This window comes from Ustilaginoidea virens, chromosome 3 (genome assembly GCF_000687475.1).
Source record: "Ustilaginoidea virens chromosome 3, complete sequence".
In the NCBI taxonomy this organism is placed as follows: Eukaryota; Fungi; Ascomycota; class Sordariomycetes; order Hypocreales; family Clavicipitaceae; genus Ustilaginoidea; species Ustilaginoidea virens.
This window is the reverse complement of record NC_057318.1, coordinates 5,382,433-5,393,582: the sequence shown is the minus strand read 5'-3', so window position 1 is coordinate 5,393,582 and position 11,150 is coordinate 5,382,433. Positions and strand designations below refer to the sequence as shown.

At 59.6% G+C, this 11,150-nt stretch overlaps 6 protein-coding genes across 6 annotated transcripts; 1 reads left to right on the top strand and 5 right to left on the bottom strand.

Moving 5' to 3' along the window:
* Positions 1–25: 25 nt before the first annotated feature.
* UV8b_04370 (uncharacterized protein) lies at positions 26–2,659 on the bottom strand (the record flags this gene model as incomplete). The annotated part of the gene is made up of 3 exons (XM_043141868.1): positions 26–1,586; positions 1,657–2,428; positions 2,491–2,659. The coding sequence occupies 3 exons, from the start codon at positions 2,657–2,659 to the stop codon at positions 26–28; spliced, it is 2,502 nt and encodes an 833-aa protein (XP_042997802.1).
* A 1,118-nt stretch (positions 2,660–3,777) lies between these two features.
* On the top strand, positions 3,778–4,498 carry UV8b_04369 (uncharacterized protein; the record flags this gene model as incomplete). Its single annotated transcript, XM_043141867.1, has 2 exons — positions 3,778–3,926; positions 4,084–4,498. 2 exons carry the CDS (start codon positions 3,778–3,780, stop codon positions 4,496–4,498), a joined length of 564 nt encoding a protein of 187 aa, XP_042997801.1.
* Positions 4,499–5,462: 964 nt separating this feature from the next.
* On the bottom strand, positions 5,463–7,390 carry UV8b_04368 (uncharacterized protein; the record flags this gene model as incomplete). Its single annotated transcript, XM_043141866.1, has 2 exons — positions 5,463–5,602; positions 5,686–7,390. The coding sequence occupies 2 exons, from the start codon at positions 7,388–7,390 to the stop codon at positions 5,463–5,465; spliced, it is 1,845 nt and encodes a 614-aa protein (XP_042997800.1).
* Positions 7,391–7,425: 35 nt separating this feature from the next.
* On the bottom strand, positions 7,426–7,839 carry UV8b_04367 (uncharacterized protein; the record flags this gene model as incomplete). The annotated part of the gene is made up of 1 exon (XM_043141865.1): positions 7,426–7,839. One exon carries the CDS (start codon positions 7,837–7,839, stop codon positions 7,426–7,428), a length of 414 nt encoding a protein of 137 aa, XP_042997799.1.
* Positions 7,840–8,138: 299 nt separating this feature from the next.
* On the bottom strand, positions 8,139–8,504 carry UV8b_04366 (uncharacterized protein; the record flags this gene model as incomplete). Its single annotated transcript, XM_043141864.1, has 2 exons — positions 8,139–8,224; positions 8,276–8,504. 2 exons carry the CDS (start codon positions 8,502–8,504, stop codon positions 8,139–8,141), a joined length of 315 nt encoding a protein of 104 aa, XP_042997798.1.
* A 1,619-nt stretch (positions 8,505–10,123) lies between these two features.
* UV8b_04365 (uncharacterized protein) lies at positions 10,124–11,116 on the bottom strand (the record flags this gene model as incomplete). Its single annotated transcript, XM_043141863.1, has 4 exons — positions 10,124–10,192; positions 10,274–10,500; positions 10,596–10,672; positions 10,764–11,116. 4 exons carry the CDS (start codon positions 11,114–11,116, stop codon positions 10,124–10,126), a joined length of 726 nt encoding a protein of 241 aa, XP_042997797.1.
* Positions 11,117–11,150: the final 34 nt, after the last annotated feature.

Here is an 11,150-nt window from a genome sequence, read left to right as displayed (position 1 = left end):
AAAAGAGTGCGTCGAGGCATTCGGATCAAAACTTCTCCATCAGATTCTTTCGCACCGTCCACATGCGAGCCCTCTTCCCGAAAACGAACAGCGGGATGGTGGTAAGCTGAACGACTAGCTGGATGACGCCCAGCCATATGAAGACGGCCTTGGGGCCCTCGTCAGCCATCCAGTGCGAGACAAAGAGACTGAAAATGAGGCCGTGAAGCACATTCTTGCAAAAGTTTAGCGTCACCAGCGCTTCGCCCGCATATTGACGGTAGCTGTCCACGCAAAACGTAATGGCCGTGGTCGAGCCCAGGGAGCAGCCAAACGACAGGACGCCGAAGAACAGGGTCGGGACAATCCAGTGGTCCCTCTCCTGTGCCGACCACCCAAAACCCATCAAGCCAATGCAAGTCGTCATCATGATGGGAATGGCCATGACCAGCCGGAACTCCGGCTCGTACAAACCGCCGTTGCGTCGCGACATGGCGCGCACCAAGACGTCGCTTATCTTGCCCGCCACCCCCGTGCCGAGGACGCCCCCGATAAACGGCGAGATGTACACCAAACCCGTCTGCAGAGCGCCAAAGTTGTAGATGTTGGGATCCCGGTATATGATGGCCATTGTCTCCGAGATGACGATGAGCCACCCGATGGAGCACGCGTACACGGCAGCGGACCATAGCACGGCCGGGTACGAGAACAAAACAAATGGCCGAACCATCACTTTGAGCCATTTGTCGTTGTTGAGCCGGCCGTGGAAAGGCCGCAGTTGCTGGATAAACGTCCGGGCAGGCTGATGCCGCAGATTGTGCGTGTACGTCTTCACCTTGGGCGGAGCCCTCAGTGCTGATGCCGGTATTCGTTCATTGTCCAGGTTGGGGCCGCGGGAGAAATAATCCACGTTGGCCGCGCTTCCCGTAGCGCTTAGACAGTAGGGTGACTGTCCGCCGCGCCCGTCAGGACTTTTATGCACGGCGTGCGGCGAGGCGCAATGGAGACTATGAACAGGGCTCGCGGCGTGCAAGCCGGCATGCTCACCAGGCACATGAACCAGCCCAACATTCGTATCCAAAGGCGGCGGCGGCGGCGGCGGCGGCGGCGGCGACAACGACGACGACGACGGAGACGACGACAAGGCAGCAGACGGTCCATTAGTTGGCCCGGATGCTTCTGGCGCAGCATTGTTGCTTGCGTCTTTTCCACTTTTAGACAACTCGGCCACGTCGACAAATCCGACGTGCCGAGGGGAAGCGGGCTGAGGAGAAACGTTTGCTTCTGCCTGTGAAGGCTCGAGCGCAGTCGCCTCGCCTTTCGTCCGGTGTGGGAATTCGCCAGCCGCAGGTGAGGCAGGCAGGAATCCCACGTGGTTATCTTTTTGACGGCTGGCAGCACCGGGGGAATGAGGTCTCTCCGAAGTCTTGTGAGTGTCGACGGACTGAAACGAAAATCGCGGGACATGCACGCTTTTGCGGGACGAAAGGCGGCGAAGGAAGCCTGGACGCGACGACGGTTTCCTGGTGGGCGTGCGATCCCAAAAGGTCTCTGGAACAAAGAGAAAAAGGAGTACAAAGCCCAGGCCAGCCACCATGGCCACGATGCTTATCAACTGCAGTCAGCGACGGCCCCACCCGGGGCCTAGGAGGCAGGTTCTTGGGCGTGTATACTCACAAGAAGACCCAGCGCCATCCGAAGCGGCCAATAATGGCAGCGCTGACAAGGGGGATCAAGTTTTTGCCTCCCAGCAATAACAAGGTATATATGCCGATCCGATAGGCCCGCTCGTGGAGGAAGAAGATCTCGGCGATTGTAGCCGACGGGAGGCATTCGACGGGGCTGATGGCGACCCCTTGAAAGACTCTGGCAGCGAGGAGCGAGGAAAAGCTGGCAGCGTACCCAGCCCAGACACAGGTGGCGACGAACAAGATGACACTAGCAAGATAGACAGGCCGCTTACCAAACAGAATGGCGGTCGGAGAGGCCAAGACGGAGCCGACACCCAGGCCCATCATGTACAAACCGACGGTCAAGGAGACGGTCTCCACGCTTACATTGACGTCATGGGCGATGTTTGTGAAGCCAGCTGCCATGAGGGATGTGATGCCACCGCCAATCATGCAATAAAAGCCCAGTGATAACAAGGCGGTATCTCGTCGCCAGCTGGGCCAGTTGAGAGGATCGTTGGCCGAGTCCTCTGGCTGAGGGTCAAGGATGATGGTGCCGTCCTGGGTTTTCTTCTTTCCATCATTGCCGTCGGCTTGCTGCTGCTGCCCGGCGGCCGAGGTGGGGGGAGGAGCGTGCTGCGCGACTGGACGAGAGCCTCCGGGCGACAAGGTTGCGTCAACGGGGAATCCCACGGGAATGGATGAATGCGAAGTCCTTGCGTGCACATCACGCAGACCAAGAGGCTCGTTACGGTTTGCTGCCAGGAGAAGGACAGAACCTAGGCCAGAGTTAGCGGAAACGAAGCGTTGGAAGGGGGTTTGCTTTGGGATTGCTTTGTACCGGGTACCTCAACTGTTCGCTTGTCGTTGAGTACGCCAAAGCTCCATTTCGCATGCCCAGAAGGTTGCTTTTCCTCTGGAACGTCGTGGTTGTTGGCACCAGATCTGAGTAGTTGCAAGATTCTCCAGCGCGAGGCTCCTTCTTTCGGGCCTTCTGACGACGACGACATTGGAGGGCTTCTTGAGAGGTCACGATGGGGGCATGTAAGTGTGCTCTGCGGCGCGCACACGGGTTGACGCGTGGCCCAGCGGGATACGCTCTGCTGGCAGCGACTCGAGATGTTTATACTTGAACGAGTAGCATTGGGACACCCGGATTGAGGAAAGGACGAGACGAGGTTTCAGAAGAGGATTCTAGGAAACAAGAGGGAGTCGGGCTTCCCGAGGTTGCGCGGGGGCCAAGCGGTGCGGAACTATTAAAGCTAGCTCGGCTGAAGTATCAAGGTTGTTGTTATTTGGGTCGGGGGAAGGCGGGCAATAAGATTCTAGCGGAGCCAAAAAAGAAAAAAAAAAGAAAAAAAAAAGAAAGAAAAAAAAAAAGGCAAAGCCGGAACCGGAGGGTGGACGAGAGGTTGGTCGGAGGAGGCGAGGCTGCTTGTTGTTGGACGAGTTGGGGGATACGACAGGATAGCGGAGGAGATTCCTAGGGACGCGGGAGTGAAGGGAGCACGTTTCATGAACCGGTCAAAGTCGGGGGGGGGGCTTTGGTGGAACATGCCGAGTAAGACAGACATTGGCCGTGGGCAGAAAGAGCAGGAAGAGCAGGAAGAGCAGGAATAGCAAGAGCGGCAAGCTTATTACCTCGTCCGTACGCTAGACCCGGTCCAGACCCAGTGTTGTTGCCATTAGCCTCGATGACAACAGGACGGACAGGCAGGAACGGCCCCGGCTCCTGCTGCCTGGAAAGCAAGTAAAGGCCGGCTAGCGCGCTAAACTCTCCTGGTACAATACATAGGGTAAGTGCCCAGGTTAGGTACCGGACCCTTCTTTCCTTTAGACTCTGGTCCGCTGGGTGGCCGCGTCCGAACCCCGGCAAAGTTTCATGCGTGCTGATCCACGGATCCAGCAGAGCATGTGATGCTGTACGGTCAAGCCGATCGCCCTCGCGTCTTTATCCATCGTCATCCACAACCCACCCCAGAATCCAGGGATAGGCGCCATGACCACGTCCCCCTGAGCCACAGCCACCAGCCACCAGCCACCCATGCCCAAGCTTATCTGATCAACACTCGCATCGTCACCACCTGGTCGTCACCACCCGGTCGTCACCACCCGGTCGTCCGTCGCAATGCCTCCCATCCGCCCGCTTCGACCCAACCTCCGAACCCCCATCCCCATCCCCCTCGTCAAAGCGTCCTTCGCGTCCCGCCATCCCGCCTCGACCCGCGCCATCCACACGACCCTCGCTTTCCGCGCCAAAAACCAACTCCACGCCCCGTACGTGCTTCTCCCACATCAACCCCCCCCCCCCCCCCTTGCCTTTGTCGCCTCGCCCTCGGCTTGCTTTCTTCTCCTCCCCCGCGAGCCAGCTAACCTCGCCCCGGGACCACCCTGGAAACCACCCCCTTCCCCCGCAACCACACCCGGGCCACAGAATCCGCAGCCCCGACTCCTTCCACACGTACCTATCCCTGTCCTGGTCCTCGCGCACACCGCTCCTCACTCTCTGGACGGCATCGTGGTGCCCGACCTGCCGCGCCGTGCTCCCCCTGCTGCAGTCTCTGGTCGAGTCGGGCGTGGGCGAGCCCGAGGGCGGCGTGGCCTTTGCCCCCGTCGAGTTTGACAGCCCCGACGTCATGGCTGGCTCGCTCGCCATGACGTACATGATCACGTCTGTGCCCACGCTGCTGAGCTTCGACGCCGGCGAGGCTCAGACGACGACGAGGGTCGCCGACGGGCGCCGCCTCGCGGACCGCCAGTTCCTCACGGCCTGGATCCAGGGCGAGGCGCGCCGCCGGGGCGGTCGAGGAGGAGGCGGAGGCGGAGGCGTGGGCGGCCTCTGGCGTTGAATCGATCCCCTGGGTGTGTGTGGACTGTGGACTCTGGACACTCGCGGACTGTGTCGTGGTGGTGTTGCTGTCGCGCTTTTCACCCTTGATCTTGTGGATGGCGCCACATGGCACAGCATTTTCTTTTGCAGCAGCCTCGAGGCCATGCTCCTTTTCAGGTTTAGACAAACACGCACACCATGTCCACGTCGACCATAAACTCGCTCAAGTGAGCATCCTCCTCGCACGCCTACACAACGTCTACACAACCAGCACACCATGTCCACGTCGACCCCAGGCCTCGCACACGCGTCCCGATAATCAAATCGACCATAAACGCCTTCCAGCGCGCCCATCCTCCCGCTCCACCACCCACCACCGATAGACACCCCATGGACCAGCCCTCACCAAGGCGCAACGTCACATACCCCCGTGCCGTGGAGCCACAAAGCACCAGGCCTCGCTGCGATAGCGTCCAACCACGACGTGCGTCTTGAACATGCGCAGCTAGCTTTCCACAGCTGCGCAATCATGGACAACCACGTGCGAACGACGTGCTTCTTTGTCCTCGGTAGTGCACATCTCTCCCGGCAGGCTGTTCAGCCAACACGAGCGCCTTGCGCGTAGTACACTGTCCCCCCCTGTATCCAGTCATCCTCTTCATAAGCCTGTTCGCCACCAGTAACCCTGTATGCCACCCCCCTTCCTCTTCTTCTTCTTCTTCTCGGACATTGCTTTTTTCCCTCGTCGGCTTCGAAAAAGAGAAAATGGTGCATGGGCCGCCTGGTACCACGTGGAATCCGTCACAATGACCAAGAGCGCCCTCGAATCAAAACCTATACTCCAAACGGGGCTACCTGTTGCTGTTTTCCATGCCGTCCGTCGTTCAAAGTTCCACAGCGCCCAAAACTCCCCGTTTCAAAATGCCAACGCTTGGGGTCAAAAAGACTTGTCTTGACACCACATCCAACCCGTCATACTATCCTCACATTATGGTACAATCGCCATCTTGCTGCTGCCGCTCCATTCGACTCCGTGAGATGCGCTCGCGTGGTCTGGCCGGCCCGTTCTTGCCTACGCGTTTGAGATCTTCGAGGCGATCTCTTGCCTTGGGATAATCCTGGGCTGCGATTTTCCCCTCCGAGTCAGTAAAAAAAAACGTTTCCGTGTCAAAAACCGTTTGCAATGTTCCAACGGGGTTAACCCACCTGCAGCTCTCCAATACCACCTCTTTGCATCCTCCATGTTGGCAGCTACGCCGATGCCCACCTCGGTAAAGTATCCCATGGCGTACTCCGCCTTTGCCAGTCCCGACACGGCTGCTTTTCTGGCCCAGAGGTAAGCTTCCGTATCACTCTGGTTCAAGACGCCTGGGCTCCCGGTAAGGTACCAGCCGCTCAGTGCCAGCTCTGATTGGTGTTCTTCCTGCTGGGCCGCTTGCGAATACCAGTAGATTGACTGTCTATGATCTCTTTCGACGCCTAGCTGTCCATGCTCAAACGCTAGGCCGAGCCGAAATTGCGAGAACTTGTAACCCAGCTCCGCAGCTTGCTGGTACAGACTCAAGGCATACCGCTCGTCGCGGATGATGGTATCGTTGGGCTGCGCCGACTCGTACAGCAATCCAAGTTCATGCAGCGCGTGCGGGTTTTCCGCATCCGCTCTCTCGGCTGCGCGCTTGAGCCACCCCACGGCCTCGCGCGGGTTTCTTTGTTGACCTAGCAATCCCTTCAGGAGGATCATACCCACCTTGTACATTGCCGGAGGATCTCCAAGTGTGGCCGCGCGCTTGTACCACTGCATCGCCTTGATGGGGTCCTTGCGAGTGCCTCCGCCGTCCTCATGCCCAATCTCGCAGCAAACTGCCGTCCGATACGCTGCAGCAGCGTGTCCCAGCTTGGCCGCAGACTGGTATAGAGTGAATGCCTCTTTGTTATCCGGCTCGTTTCCAAAGAGGCCCTTGCCGAGGCTGTCCGCCAGCAGAAACATGGCCTCTTGATTCTGGGCACTGGAGAGCTTCTTGAGGACCTTTTGTGCATCCAAGAGGTAGCGTTCGCGCCCCTTCGTTCGCTGTTTAGCGTCTGGCAGCTTTGACGCCAGAACATCAGCCGCTTCAATGAGCCCTTTTGCCAGCCGCAAAGCCGACTCCTGATCGTTTGAGTTGATCTTGATCGCCATTCGCAAACGCTCCAGTTGTTGCGCGGTGACTGGTTCCTGATTTTTCGACATTTCTGGAGCTTGGTGCCCAACCCGATGTACAGGCATGTGCTGTTGCTGCTGTTGCTGCTGTTGCTGCTGCTGCTGCTGCTGCTGCTGCTGCGGCATGTACTGTTCGTATTGTTGCGATGACGAAGATGGCGGCGGTTGTTGCTGCACCGTCCCTCCGTAATTTCGCACAGGTGGAGGCCTGTCTTTCAGATTGACCACCGAGTTGGGCATCAATCCTGGACGGACAGGCGTGGGGTGGGCCGGGAGGGAGTCGGCGTTGGAGGCCACAGAGGATGCAGAGTTATACCCGTCAGTTCCGCCGGGTCTTCTGCTGCTGTGAATCGAGCCAGGCGGTGCACTTGGGCCCCGAGGAGGCAACTGGTCGTAGCCGGCAGCGGGCGATGTGCTCGCGTGCGCCTGGTTGTACTCTGGCTGGAAAGGCTGCCCTTGTGGCACCGGAGGCATCGATGGAATGTCTCCCGCCATCTCAAAGACGGCGGCTTGCGGTTCGTGAAAGGTGGCCTCGGACTTTGCATGATGCAGTCTTGGTGTGCCGTGAGCGCCAGACTGCGGCTGCTCCATTGCTGGACGAATCGCTCGATCAAAGGATTGCCTGCCACTGGCCGTCCGGGAATAAGCGACATCCGGGAGGCCAGAACTTCCCGGCTCGGCCCCATATGCGTGTAGTTTCTGACTAGGACCCATTGGGTCATGTTCCCAGCGCGAATCAAAGAAGTCGTCTACATCTGGGGGGGCAGGACCTTGACCAAGCGGCGTCTGCCCTGGCGTCTGCCCATATCCTCGGTAGTCATAATCACCTTGGTGTGGTCCCTGCGGCTGCGCTGAAGGAGCTGCTGGATAAAACCTTTGCGGCGGAGAACGATGATGCGGACCTGCGGTGGACGGTCTCGGTGGCAAAGCACCGGGACCAGCAGGGTCATTGAACTGCATTGTGGCGCTCCTGCTCGGAGGGCCGGGGTGATTCTGGGCGCGGATTTGAGGCGCTGCACCGTACCGGTCATCGTGACGCGGGTAATGCCCATCACCAGCCTGCCCGGCAGGCAGATCAGGCCGAGCATCTCCATACCCGTGACGTCCTCTGTTCCCTCCCTTTGCAGGTCGACCGTACTCCTCTTGACTCCGGGATGTTTCATAACTTGAACTGCCGTCGGTAAACGTCCTCGATCGCTGAGCATTCAAACCCATCCCTGACATCTGCCCGGCTAATTGTTGGTCTTGGTCGTAGGCGCCATAAGACGCGTAAGAATGATTCCGCGAGGGACGACGGCCTAGAACAATCGACGTTTGGGGGTCAGGGGTCAGCAGAGAATTCTGGAGAGATGTGCTTCGCTAAGCAGTTGCCAAGAAGAAAAAGAAGAGAAGAAAAGACGACGAGTCTCACCACCATACTCTCCCGCAGGATATTGTTCGGGCCGGGCGCCGCCGCGTCCTCTTAGGCCAGCTCCTCTAGGTGGCATTCCGTGTCCAGCGGGACCTGGGCCAGCTCCTCTGCCAGGTGGAGGATATTGACCTCCTCGGCTGCCATCAGCTGTTCCAGGACGGACTATAGGGCCACCGCCTTGGGCGTACGAATGCGTAGGGTTGGCTCCTCGCGCGGGGCCGGGGCCCGGGCCGGGGCCCGGGCCCGGGCCTTGATTCTGGTATTGCTGTTGGTTCCAGTAGGGTCCTGCTTGGCCCTCGGGCTCGAACCGCTCGCCGTAGGTATCGGGATGTTTTGGAAGCCGGTATTGTTGCTGTTGCTGGGGAGCTTCTCCGTAGCCTCCTCGAGCGCCAGGTCTTTGCGCTGCCTGACTCGCATACGGACGCTGCGAGCCTTGTCCCGCACTGTATCCCCCTTGGTAGGCCATCTCAAGCTCGACTCTGGGGAGAAGGGGGGATGATGATGAGGATGATGATGTATCCGCAAGTCCGGGACAAACGGCACGATTCGGCAGGTGCGGGTCCAAAATAACAAATGCAGGCTGAGCCGAATGCCAAGCTATGGTTAAAGAGGAAAAGGATACAGAAAAGAAGGGGCAGAAGAAGAAGAAGAAGAAGTAGAAAAAGACTGCTGGTGTGGTGATGCTCAGTGTCGAGGATCGTCGGCCGGTTCCCAACGGCTGGCCAACCAAGGCGAGAGAGGGGGAGGTGTAGTGGCTCGCAGCGACGCAAGGTGATTGATGGATTCGGATTCGACGGGGGACGGATGCGGTAGCGGCCGCCAAGCAGAGCGGTTTCGCGGTGCCGCGCTGAAGGAACGAGGCAGACGCAGAGGCAGACGCAGATGCCTCGGGGCACGCGACACGAAAGATGCGGGAGGAGACTTGGAATCAGCAGGCACGAAAGTTGAAACTGACGAGAGAGCCCAGCCAGAGCCGTAGCCGTTGTAGTGGAAGCAGCCAGGCACGACCAACAAGATTGGCGCTACTGCTGCAACCCAGGTGGGACGGAGCGGTTGACACTGGCGCACTGGACTGGACGGCTGGACTGGACGGCTGGACTGGACGGCTGGACTGGACGGCTGGACGGGTCTGGTCTGGTGGGAGCTTGAGACAGCCAGGCAAACACGAGGGCGCTAAACCACGCGTGACTCGCGAGGGGACGCAGGATCCCCCCCCCAAAGCCCCAAGCGCCAGGTTCAGCCAATACCAATTGCAAGGGGCCGCTCCGACTGTGGCGGGTTCGCGGACGCTGCGCTGCGTGTGGACTCAGGTTGGCGTGCGTTGTGTGGCGCGCTGGCGTTGCGTTGCAGCCGTGCGGGTGGGGTTTCAACGGCCGCCCGGGGCGCCAGCTGCAGCGGTCACTGCCTGTGGGCTCGGCTCGGATCTCCTTGGTTCCTTCCCCGACAGAGCCAAGAAAGTTGGTATGTACATAACAAACATGGGCACAGTCCGCGGTGGAACAATATTAGAGCCTGGCCGGTCCCAGCCTGGATTATTCTCGCCGAGCACGCACGCGGTCGAGATGAAACCAGCGCAACTACTAACGCACGTGCGTTTGCTCTTGCGATCCGATCTGGAGACCAATTTGGACGGGGGGGGGGGGGGGGGGGGGGCTGACGGCGGCTTCTTGCTGGGCGCTGGCAACATGAATCAATCTGCCTTCCGCGCGAAGCGCCTAGGCCGAGACTCTTGCCACGGTGGCTTGGCGTACCTGCAGCACAACCTGTCAGGCACCGATGGCCTGCCCGCCGGTCCTGACCGCTTGCCAGCGTGCATTTGCATCATCATGTGGCCCGAGATTCGTCTGCGCAAGCCCATCATGACTGAACCCCATGACGCCCAGGTGACTTTTGCTGAGCCGCAGCATATGGAATCGCCGTACAACTCTCCGTACCGACACATCTGCGCCGACGCATCTGCACCGACGTATCCGCGCCAGTACTCCGTGCAAGTAGTGGCTGCGTCTCCTCGCCGCTTGCAAGCCGCGCCGCTTCCCCTATCTCTTGACGCACAGGTCCGTTCGCAACACCCACTTCTCGCCAGCCTTGACCTCTCGTCCCTCGTGCTGTTGCGGGGACCATTAGCTTAGCTTTCCCCCCGGGGAAAACCGGTGGGCGAGAGGACGAACACGCCGACGTCGACATACCAGCAAACAGTCATCGCCGTGCTTATGCAGCAAAAGGGTGCCTGTCTCCAACGATACTGCAATCGCCTCGGCATCGATTTGGCGGTCGCGGGGGTAGAAGACCGTTTCGCCGCCAACGCATCCTTCAGACGACGAGGTGAGATACAGAAGCAGCGTCCACGTTGTGCGTGCCGGTGCCGGGATGGCAGCCCCGTGGTGGTGGAGGGTCAGGTTGTTGGATTCATCATCTGCAGATTCTCTTGGTAAGCGGCAATGACGCGAGGGCCGGGGTCGGGGCCGGGGCCGGGGCTCAAAACAAGACGAAAGCAAGGTCGGTGCGCACAGTGACAGTCAAAGTACTGGCCCTTTGAGTATCGGTAGATTCGAATATTGGGATTCAGCCCGACAGGCTCGCCCTCCCTGCTCGGCATGAATCAGCCCAGCCCATCGGCAACAAGAGAGTTTTCGGCACACGCCTTCCCCCCTTGTCGGGCGCGGGCATGACCCCTACCACAGATTCTTGAGACGGTGATTGCCCAGCAACGCCTCCTTCAACCCCGTCGTCTCCCAGAGACGGAGGGCGAAGCCCGGGTCGTCAACCTGGAAACGGTCGTTGACTCGAACCGCCTCGCCGCGCTTGGGTTTCCCCGGGGTGGTCTGCAAGGGCAGCGTCTTCAGGAAGGCCACGTAGTCCCTGCACAGCGACTTTGGGAAGAAGGACGGGATCGACGCGATCTTGGGCGTTGCTGGATGCAGCTGGGGCGCCAGTTCAGCCACTGGCAGCGGAGGTCGGAACTGCGGCCAGTTGGGCAGCGCGGCCGGTGCCGTTGGCCTGGCGTGCTTGGGAACTTTGCTCCTGGGCATCTCGTACCGAGCTGTCCGTGTTTTCTGTGCGAAT